Source organism: Buceros rhinoceros, unplaced genomic scaffold (genome assembly GCF_000710305.1).
Source record: "Buceros rhinoceros silvestris isolate BGI_N320 unplaced genomic scaffold, ASM71030v1 scaffold9871, whole genome shotgun sequence".
NCBI classification, from domain to species: domain Eukaryota; kingdom Metazoa; phylum Chordata; class Aves; order Bucerotiformes; family Bucerotidae; genus Buceros; species Buceros rhinoceros.
The window spans coordinates 35,899-47,570 of record NW_010395933.1 but is presented as its reverse complement, the minus strand read 5'-3'; the positions used below and the strand labels follow the sequence as shown (position 1 = coordinate 47,570).

General features: G+C 49.1%; 1 protein-coding gene across 1 annotated transcript in view; it reads right to left on the bottom strand.

Annotated features, from left to right (window-relative positions):
- Positions 1-376: 376 nt before the first annotated feature.
- LOC104501833 (SH3 and PX domain-containing protein 2B-like) overlaps positions 377-11,672 on the bottom strand; it is a gene marked incomplete at both ends in the record, with an annotated part of 35,175 nt that continues 23,879 nt past the window's right edge. The window contains 2 exons of the mRNA XM_010145713.1: positions 377-468; positions 4,622-4,698. Coding sequence (XP_010144015.1) covers positions 377-468; positions 4,622-4,698 — 169 coding nt within the window. The remainder of the gene's footprint in view (positions 469-4,621; positions 4,699-11,672) is intronic.

Here is an 11,672-nt window from a genome sequence, read left to right as displayed (position 1 = left end):
AAGAGCCTTTTGAATAATAAAGGCAGAGGTTGTTAGTTACCATGTGAAATGAGGCTTTTCAGACTGACCATGTTTCTGAAACCTGCATTTGCAAGTGGAAAGTGGCTCAGGAGAAGACAAACACTTCATGGGGTCCCAGAGGAGTGCTTCAACTTCCCCACTGGAGAAGGCTACACCAGGAGGTGGCTGACTGGACAGAGGCGTCCTCCTTGAGCTGCACAGCCCCCATTCCCTCTCCAAAAAAGCCTTCAAATCCTGGATCTGTGACTCACGGGGGAACCACTAATGAACATCAGACTCCTAAGAATATCAGCAAGTTCAAGGCAGTTTGTGTTTCATGGCCACCATGGCAGTGGCAGCCATCCAACCAACTTACTCTTTCGGGGGCGTCAAGTCATCAGGTCGTGTCTCAAAGAACTGGAGAACCTCCTCGCACTGGGAGATGTAGGGAGGCAGCTGGATCAGAGCCTGCAGATGAAACGGAGACACTGGTGATGGGAAGCATCAAGACTGTGAGAGGAACCAAGTGAGGAGAGGACCTCAGAGCACAGCGGACTGGGTCATGGCACCAAGCTTGGCACCCACACAGTCCCTGGCATGAAAGAGTGCAGAGCCAGGCAGGGGAGAGCTACAGCAAACACACACCAGAGTGGGGCAAGACCCAGACAGCCCCCAGTTACACCTAGTGCACCAGCACAGCTGCAACTGAAGACTAATGGAGACTAAGAGAGACCTCCCAGGCACTGCTTAGCTCAGCTCCAGCCTTTTGGACTGATGTGCCCTTGCAGGCTAAGAGCCAGCATCCACCCTCCCGGCCATGGCAGGGTTGTTTCCCAGCTGTGCTGTGGGCATGAAGCCAGCACCCTTGGGAAAGGCTGGGCATTTACGCGAGGCAGACTCCCAGTGCTGTCAGTCCTGACCAGCACATCCCAAAAATGCTCCGCTGGGCAAGAGCAGCTCAGGAAGAGGCAGAGAGAGAAGCAACAGGAGGCAAAAGCGTGGACACCAGCTCGGCAGGGCAAGGGCTGGAAGGCTGCTATGCACATTGTGAAACAGCAGGAGCTATAACCTGCCTCTGCTTTTCTCCTTTCCCTTTGAGGAAGGGGTTTGTAAAAAGACAGGCTTCAACGGTGGAACTCGCAGGGTTAGAGTGTGTCTGTGGGAGCTGGGGGCAGAGTCAGGGCCAGCAATATTCGCCTTGGACAGGAGCTCTTGTAGATGCTTTCCAATGCGGGATGCAACAAGGGCTGGACAGGGAAGGTGGGATGGGCAGCTGCCTGGCAGAGAGCCTTGCCCTGCTCTCTGCTCATGGGAGGGAACGGGCCAGGGGTGATGGAGACTGCAAAAAGTGAAAAAGACATGCGACTGGCAAAGGACCATTTGAAATCAGGGAGCAGTGCTGCAGCCCGGTCTGGAGCAGATATTTGACCAGTTTTCTATACAACTCCCCACCCCCTCCTCCATTTGCTGTCACAGCAGTCTCGTGACAGCAGTGTGGGCAGACCAAACCTCCACTCATTTCTGTATCAGAGACAAAGCCACTTCTGCAAAGTCCCAGGGTTACCACACAGATCAGATGTGGCTCTACATTGACCTAACTTCTGGCCCCCAAAAGCCCTTCCAGCCATTCAGCACACAGTCATTCACTGCCAGCACAGCAGACAGTCAGACCACTAACCATGGGCCAGCTGTCATCAAGATCATGTGGGAGACAGGAGAGAGAAAAGTACTCACTCCAAGGCTTCTGGGTCTGGGGAAGGGCTACTCAAAGACCAAGTTTTGCACGGATGCCATTCCCATGTGGGTACCACTTCCCAATTCCAAGTATCCCATGACCTACATAATTTCCCCTGTGCCAAAATCGCTCTGATTGTGTGGCCTGGAGAAGGCTCTGCATCCTCCGATAGCAAGGGTGGATCACAGAAAACACCCTGTACTGGGAGGACAAAAGGGAAAATCACAGCTCATTTCTCAGGATGCCTGTCAGGAATCCTACCTAGAGCTGACTCAGCTGGAACAGCAGTGACCAAGTCAAACAGGCCACCCTGAAGCCTAGCTCGCCATAGTCTACAGCAGTTATGTCCACCAAATCAAAAATAGTGGCACAAATAGCATGACATCTGTCCCACCTCTGGCTCTGCCTCCCGAAGGAGCATACAGCTTCAGCCCATGGTGTTGGAGAAATAGCAAGTCACCTCACCCGCCCCGCTGCCTGCAAGCCTGGGGAGAAAGGTCATTTGCCAAAGACAGTCAAGTCTTACTGCATTGAAATCCACTTCAAGGGAAGGAGAAAGGATTATTCTTTAAAAACATTGCTGCTAGAGATCCACCCAGTCTCGCTGTGGTAGAGCATCACAGTATGGCAACTCCTTCTCCAACTCTCTATTTCTTTTTCAAACCCCCTCTAGACGGGAGGAAGGCAGTTCCCACACCGGGGAAAAAAACAACAGATGTAAAACACAAAGAGAATAAACTGGAGAAATGGGAAGAAATTTCAGGCCTCTGCTTCCCCTCCCTGTCATTCCTAAGATCTTTTGAAGTCTCATTTAGTGACTGGTTGCTCTTACCAGTTGCTCTGATACTTTTGCTGCTTTTCTTGCTCATTACCTTAGATTGCCACATTTTTCAGTACGATGGGACCTGGAGCAGAGCCCATGAGCCTGTGAAAGCAGTGGTTCCCTTTCTTGCTCCTCTTGCCTACTTCCACCTCAAATCTCACCAGCCTTCTTTCCAAGGCTCTCCCAGAGAACGAAGAGACTTCACTTCTCTTGTAGGAGTTGGCAAGAAAGCAAAAACTTTCTTACACAGTTTTCTGTGGAACCTTGTCTGCAACATATTCACCTAACCTTCAATTCTCCCCCCAGTAGGAGGAAGTATTTTGTGTTCTGTATCACCCTCCGAGCACGTGCAACACCCACCTCCAACAATAAACAGAGCAGTAAGAGTCAGCTGGGACCCTGTGGCTGTGGTCTGCAGCACAACGTACCCAAGAAGGGACATCTCTCTGCTCCTGCTGACTCCTTGCTCATTCCACGTCTCTGCAGCCTTTGGTCCCACACCCACCTTCAGCTCAGAAGCTTTACATTTAAGTAGCAGCAAACTAGAAAGCCAGGCACCATGTGTGTGTTATTACTTGGTAATGCATTAACAGGAGGAGGGCAGAGCAGCTCTCTAAGTGGGTCATATAACATCAGCCATTACGTTCCAGCTGTTAAGTCAAATGGATTCATTATATTTTATGCCATTAATGGCATCATTCTGAAAGAGAGAGCTGCAGCATCTTATCACGTTGGGACTTTTCCTTCCCCAAAATTAAATTTACAGTTTGTGTGTATCTGTACGTAGCTGGCACGTTTTAGTGACTCAGAAGACAAGGGGCTGATCTTGTCCAGCTGGATCCAAGCAGTTACCTGCACCATCAGCTTCCCCCACACTCTCTGGAGCACATAGGTCCAAGCACACCCTGCACTACACCTCCATCACTCTGCTCTCATCTGTTGTCCTGGCCTGCAGTGCTTTTCACCGCAGCCCCACCGCAGAGCTGTCAAGACACATTTACCTTTATCATTGTACTTGTTATTCCAGCCATGACATCCCTCCTATACATCTGGCTGAGTCCCAAAACCCACAATCTCCCCCCACCAAGCAAAGTCCCATGCCACAGACTCTGCTACATCTCCCGCACCTAAGGAATGTAATGGACATTTCACTATTTCCCCATCTTCTCCCTTGGGTTTTGTGGTCTTTTGATATGTTTTCAACAGCAATCAGTTTGGATTTTGGATGTACTGGACCTAGCTGAGACTATTGCACGGCTACTGCAAGTACTAGTGCACTTCTTGCATCATTGGACATGATTTTTGTGACAATATTTTTTTGTGGACTTCAGTATTTTGCTTTTCCTATAAAAAAATGCCCTAACACCATAATTTGTCTTAAGCACAGTCTTAAATTCTTCAAGCGTATGGGGCAAATCAGCCTTATCAAGGAAAGGACACAGAAATCACCTACATTTTGGCTCTATGATGAGATGATCTCTGCTGGCTTCCAATAATTTTCTGCAGGTACAAGTTATTTTACCCCTGGGCAAGTAACTGGTTTGCATAACCATTAACGAGAGTTACTGGTTTATGTCCCAGTTTGGGATCATCCCACCAAGAAAGTGCTGTCTTCTATATAAAACAGTAGGTGTGTTACCAACAGATGGGAAAGGAAAGGCTCCTTGTGGAACTAAGTCCTTCAAGCCTAGTCCTGCACACAACCATTTCTTTCCTACTGCCTACCAGACAGGACACGGTCAGGGAGCCAGGTCCTTTCCAGTCCATCTGGAAAGCTGGTTCTGGTTGGCAGCTTGAGAAAGAAGAGAAAGGGAAAGTGCAGCAGCAGGATGCAAGCTGGTGTGGAGCTGAGCTACCCTGTACCCTGCAAGCCCAGGTCTCTAAGTTCTCAGTATTAATCATGTGGAGTGAAAAGCAAATCACAGGAAGGGTTTGGTGCAATGGGAGAGCCCACAGCTTCCATGCTCCCAGCACTGGCATGCCATTATCAACTGTCAGACAAACAGGACTGAGCCTGATCAAGGTGGCTTTATCTTTGGCTGATGCTAGAAGCCTCCCCTTACCTTGCAGTATTCATCGATAGGAATCAGGCGCTTGACTGCAACATCGCGGATGTGACTCCGGCGGAAGAGGATCTTTCCTGAAACAGGAGAGACAGAGGGAGAAGAGCAGGTCAGCAAAACGCCCAGGAACACTCTCTCTTGAATCACCCTGTCAGGACCTATTCCCTGCACATCCCGTCCTCACCAAAACAACTGTTCCTCTAGAGCAGCATGTTCCCTCCCATGGATTAAATAACTTATTGGAATAAAGTACATTTAAAATGGCAAGCACGTTCAAGGAGAGAGAAGAGGAAACAATTACCAGCAAACTGCATCCCATCTTCTCTCACCAGTGTAGTGATGATGAGGGAGCAGCCCCTATCAAAATATGTGCCTGATACCTTCCAGTCTAACTGGCACGCAAGTTCTGGGTGTACAAGTCCACTGGCAAATGTCAGCGCTCACCACAGAAGCAGACATCCCTGCACCCTCCGGTGGACCCTTCTTGCAGGCTCTAGGCTTGCTCAGGGCATCTGGGTCTAGTGTGGGCAGAAGCCAAGCCAGAGGGTTTCTCTCTGTGCAGCTCCCCTGTCGAACTGGTCCTTGAAGCCACAGTGTCAGGACTGCAGCTCTGAGTCAGTCCTATAGAATTTTCCTTCCTGTCTGGGGTTTATTTTTGTTCTCCATTAACAGGATCCTCTTGCCACTCCATTTCCTCCCCTCTGGCTTATGGTACAGACCTCTTTCCTTTGAAGTCTAATGAATCCTAAATGCTTCAAGCTGCCTTCACAGAGAGCAGCTTCCCTGGCAGTTAATGAGACAAAAGCCATTAGCAGACAATGAACCATATACAGTGATCACAACTGGTCTGCGGCAGGATTTCAGATCCACACTTCCCAGAGCACCAGGAACTGGCGCTGCTTTGCAATACAATCACCTGGAAAATTGTGTTTTGGAGACGAGGTGGGCATGGTAATGAAGATCCCTCAAGTTCCTCCTGACATCTCCCATAGCGCAGAAAAGTCTCATCTCTTTTTGTCCCTGCTTGGGTTTCCCACCACTAAACTCAGGGAGAGCAACTGATGTGCCTGTCCATGTAATCTCCTCCACTTATCAACGAGGTCATCATGGAGCAACCCAGAAGCCAAATTCCCCTCACAACCAAATACCAGCACACCCTCTTCGCAAGCAACATGAGAACAGGGGAAAGCACTCTGGAGAGTCACACAGCCCTCTGCTGTACCTTGGCTAGCTTCAGCCCCTGCAGCGAAGCAGCCGTGATGTTGCTGGAACCAGAGGCTGGATGCTACCAGTCTATCCGAGAACAGGATGTGGTAAGATGGCCACGGCTTATCACAATTTTAAATCCAGGGCTGGGCCACATTCCCCAGTTCTCCCTGACCTGTCCAAGATCTGGAACATGCATGACTTGTGCAGCCTACCAATGCAATCTTTAAGCCAACCCAGCTTCAGCTTGTGAGCAGCATGAATCAGAACTTCATGGAGGAGCTAAATCTCCTGCTAGGCTCAGTTAACGCAGACTGCCTTTGAAACCGGACCATCCAAGGGAGCACACAGCAGTCACACTCAGCTCTGTGTTCGCCCTGCAGTGAAATGCGCAGGGTCAGACCAGCTCATACCAGAAGGACTGCTTCTCATTTATGTCCTGCTGACAGCAAGGGGCTGAGCCATTCATGGTGGGAAATGCTCTGCTCTGAGACGCATTCCTTCTCGCAGCCTACCAAAGCCAAGTCTGGCAGTCTTTGTGATACAGTGAAAAAACCCACCCCTCTAATCAGTCTGTCTTTTAGATTTTGAGGGTGAACAGCCTGGGACCACAGAATTTGTCTGGAAAGACTGGGAGCAACAACTAGGTCGGACCACTTTCCTTTGCTATGGCAATCATTTTCCACCAGACAAACGAATGATCCACAGTTTTCCCTTCGCATGAGCAATCACAGCTTACTTGCTGCATAGGTTTCTATTTGAATGATGCTTTTAAAAAAGATGAATGGATCACAATAGTTTTGTTGGCAATTGTAAGGAATAGCTGTTTTGGTTTTATGTTTGCCCAGATGAAATCACTGATGAGTGGGTACATTACAAATGCCTGAAATAATAAGCTCTGGGTGTGGGAATACTTAAATGTTTAACAAACAGATGCTAGTGAATAATAATAAAAAGAATATAGTTTCGGGGAATAAATACATCACAACAATCGAAGTGATCTTAAATTAGCCCAGGCACAGAGCAAATGAACCAGCAGGAAATCCACCTCCTCTCTTGATTTGCTCTAGAGCTAGTATTTTTCAACAAGAAAGTTTATTTTCTAACAAAAAGCTGGTTTTTAATCAAAATGCCTAATTAACATAATTGCAGATCCTTCAATGCTGCCAAATACAGCTATATAAATCCTTGACTCGAAAGGCAAGAGAGTGCAGGAAACCGTTTCCCTGCTGGAAGGGAAAGATGGGCAACTTACTGGGTCAGTAAGATGACACATTTTTCTTAGACCATACCTGCAAAATGGGAATAACAGTGCTGTCCATCAGGGCTTTTCACACGGCCAAAGACCATATAATGCAAGAGAAACGCATGGCCTTATTCATCTCCTCTCTGCACCCCTCATTGCTGTAGCTCCAGGGGACTTCACAGAGGCAATGGTGCCCATCACCCACACCCCAGGCTAAGTGCTCTCTGCTTTACATGTTTTTGGCTGCCTCCAGGAGCTTGTAATGACTCTCAGCCTGGTACTGGGTTACTGTTCTGCTAATTGTCCAGGTGGACTCTTCCTACCACCTACAGCAGATACTCCTTCAGGCTGAAGGGGAGGAGAAGGCTCAGGGTTAGCACCTCTAGATGTAAAGGAAACACATAGCAAAGAAATGGGCACATGGCCAAGGCAAGAGGGAAATTATGTCTGATGACTGTTGAATAATTGCTGTCCTGGCCTCTTCCAAGGAGCTGCCTGACACACAGGTACCGTGCAGAGAAGGGCTTGGTCACTGGCCCAGCTTTGGCATGGTGTAACCTAGCTCCAGGCAAAGGCAAGCCAGGCACAACAGTGAGGAGAAATGTCTGCACAGAAAGATGCCAGCAGAAAAGAGGGGAAGGTCTCTGGGGTTTGATTTTCCATGGTGAAGTTTCCCAGCTGGCTGAACTGTTCAGTCAGTAAATCTGCAGCATGAGAGACGCACAGTGACAGCAAAGGGGGAACAACCTCAGCTGCCTTCACGGTATCCTGCAAGAACAAGCACAGCCTTCGATCCCTGACTCCCGGATGCCTGCTAACTCAACAAAATTTCCTCTAATATGAGAAAAATAACTACCAGTTCTACTTTTTCTTGATGAACACCGTCAGGCAGGATTCGCTTTACTCTTAACGACCCCACAGCAGTGCTCCTGCCCTCAGCCTCAACGCCAGCATGAGCAGTACCAAGAGGACATGTGAAGGAAGGCAATTCCACACATCTCACTGATGAGGTTTTCCATCAGCTGCCAAGGTCAGCACTGCTGCAGGTTCCACTTCACCAGCTTCTCGCTCCTGCCACTACTCAAGCACTCAGAAATGATTAGATTTTCTTATTTACATACATAATGTTACCCGTAAGCAATCAGAGCAATGAGGCTCCCTCCCTGCTAGCACAGGAAAGTCGCTGCACAAGGAAGAGCAGTAAAATACACCGTCCTTACACACAAAGCTATGAGCAGACTAAACATTTATCACCTGAAAGTATGACAAGTGAGTTGATTTTGGAAAAAGAAGACAGAGGTAAGGTACTACTACAGAACGGCTGCCCTGGCATCTCCAGGACATGCCGCCTGTTTCTTCTGGATCTTGAAAACCTGTGAATACGTACCGGGAGAAAGTGGAGCCTCTGAGAAGGACAATGGCTCTGAAGACACTCTGTGTACAAGTTACAGCTCAGGAAGTGTTCTTTCTTCGGGAGAACATACAACACCATCCCAGCGAATGTAGATGCACCAAAGCATTGCACATGCTTTGCTGTACCTCCATTACCCCCCTTTTCCAGCAGAAGGTAGGTGCTCTGCAAGCCTCTGCTCTTTAAGGGTAACCTGGCAGTATTGTTCATCTCCCTCAGCATTTTGACTGGAGAATTCTGACCAACACAACCCATTGTTCAAAGACAGAGGGAAAATAAACAAAAGCAGGAGACCTGAAATACATGCAGCTCCATAAAAATCAAGGCAAATTAAGTCTCTCTGCACTGACCTTCAGTGGGTGGATGTTCTCTATCTACATCTCTCCAGCTATATCTGATATCATGTTTCATACACTTATGGGCCCGTTACAGCTGTTGAAGGGAATTAAGCAACGCAGAACAGATTATTGTAGGGTTGCCTTGGAGTAACAAGGACTAGTTTAATTTTAAAAAATGTGAGCCACCATAAATATTTACACCAACAGGTCACGAGAGTCAAAATTTAATTTACCACCCCAAAAATAACAAAATTATCCAGCTCTTTATGCAGTGCTTTCCAGAAATCACCAGGTGCTTTATGCTCAACACAAAAGCAGCTGGGTCAGGTGGAGGACCTTCATTACAGCACTGTCCAGGAGAAGACCCCAGCCATTCCCTGTCCCCATAGGGCAGGGCATGAGTGGCAGCCCTCAACAGAGGGTTCACCATGGGGAAGAAATCTCAAGGGCAAAGGATGCTAATTCTCGCCTTGCTGCAGTTTCCTGGATCCCCCAGCTCCATGAAGAAGCACCGTGCCCTTCCCAGGCCATACATGATGCTAAGCTGATGGCTGGGCTGCGGCCAAGATCAGCTGCGCTCTTCAGAGACTGCTTCCAAGCAACTGAGGCTTTTACCTACCCAAAGAAAAGACAAATTCAAGAGTAACACAGCAGCAGAAGTCACGTTGCCAGCTACCTTTGCTGACTTGACCATTTGTGCAGTTGTTTTATCTCCTTGTTGACCCTGGTTTGTTTGTACAGCCAAGCAAATACCAGCACAGGCGCTTCAGCACTGGGGGCACCAGCTGGTTCTCAGAGGGGGCCTGAGGAGGGGGGAAACCCGACAAAAAAATCTCAGCCTACCACAAAGGCAACGCCTGACCACATCTGAAGGACTTCTGAGCCGACAGCAAGTGTCCCATCTCCCCGTGTCTCTCTCTTGCAAGCAGTCCGTAAAGACAGCTATGGGCACTCATGCCTGCTTCTCCCTCTGTCTTCGACCCTTTCCCTCCTTCCCCTTTTGACCTGCCTAGCATCATCTGCTCAGCTCTGGTACTCAAATTGCCCCAGTGCTTCCATTTCCTCTCTTTCACTGCCCTGAGCTCTGGGCTGAAAGCAGGAAGACAGCAGTGTGCTTCGCCCTGCAGGGAGGGAAACCTGGTAAACCACAGCAGAGCACCTTGATGCTGTTTCAAGAGTCCATCAATCAATGGATAGAGATCACAACACTCCTGGGATGTGAAGCTCTCCAGCTGCAAAGATCTATGTCCCGCAAACACAGCTGCACTCCTCCCTTCTTTCATGGGCACAATCCACTCCCTCCACCACTACTAATTTCCATCCACCTTGGATGGAGGCCCATCACACATCAGCAGGAGTTCAACCGATATGATGAACAGAGAGCAAATCCACCCAGCGTGTCCCTGTCAACGTCAGGCCAGCCAGCACTGTTCCACAACAGCTGTGGCAACTGTCCCATGCTGTACCTCACCCTAGGGAGAGCTTTCCTTTAAACACTGCCACGTCATTGGCATAATTTCCTTCAAATCCCTCCTTAAACCCTTCCTTTGCCACAATTCCTGCACCTTTTTCCCCACAAAACCCTACTGTGCCAGTCCTTTCTGGCCAGAATACATAATCTGGGCAGGACACAGGGGACAATCTGCTGGCTTTTACTTCTTATCCAACAGCTGGAGCAGAGGTTACCTTTATGCATTTAAGCTGCACATCACTGAGGTTGAGTCTTCAACAGCAGAACTAACGTTGGGGTGCTGCCTCATAGCCAGCTGGGCAGGAGGAGGAGGCTGGTGCCCACCACCTGCTGCAGGTCATTCCTTGGGGTTAGGAGCGCTGTCCCCTATGCAGCAAAGCTGGCACTAGCCAGAGAAACTCTATGGACAATACTTTCCTGTCACATCTTAGGGGCCAGAACACTGCCCGGAAAAACTCCTCTGGTGCCAGAAAGCTGCTTCTCTCCCACGACTGGAAGAACCCCATTTGCTGCTAATCGAGGCTGCTTTGCTTATCTGATCAACCAAGAACAAAGGGTGCTGCTGCAGCTCCACATGGGGCACTGCAAAGTGTGTCCCCCCGCTGCCTCAGCCATCCACCAAGAAAAGTGTCAGAAGACAGCTTGGGGAAAGGGCTGATAAGGAATTCGAGTCTCTGGCACTGTGAGATAGAGCAGGCAGGCCACAAGAGAGGTTAATCTCTCCAAACACACAGGTAGGGAAACACAACTCTGCAAATTAGTCTCTCCTGTGGGACTGGGGAGCAAGGAGCTGAAAAAAACAAGGCAGAGGGATTTCAAGCAGCAAAATGATTGAGGCTCCTCTTGAGTCAAAGGCAAGTGGACCTCTAGCAAGCCAGAGGGGTAGAGAATCTGAAACACATCACTCAGCCGACCACTGTGAACCAAGCCAGGTATTTCGAGTGGAAAACCAGCTGTGCCTCTTGCTTTACCCCAAAGGACTCCCCCAACTCTTCCCCCGCCCCACTGCCTCGGAAAGAATTCACTTCTCTGCACCCTTCAAATCACATCCAGATTCTTCCTGCACAGGTTCCAAATTGACTTCAAAAAAAAGGCAGCCCCAAATGTACTATGATTAATCCCAGCCCACCGAGCAGCCAGCTACGTGGGCTATTCCTAGGACGGAGAAGCAGGGGTAGGAGATGGTGTTTCCAGGAGCCCTGCACTTAGCATCTGTTTGGCAGAGTCCTGTGCTGTGCGCATAACCTGGCACAAGGGAGGGGAACCAGCAAAGCACCTCTGGGGCTGTCTTGGGTAGGGCGTAAGTATGGAGTCGCAGACACCTCTGAAATGAAGCTGAATTAAACAGTGCCCCAACAAAGACAGCCCCTTCCATTCTC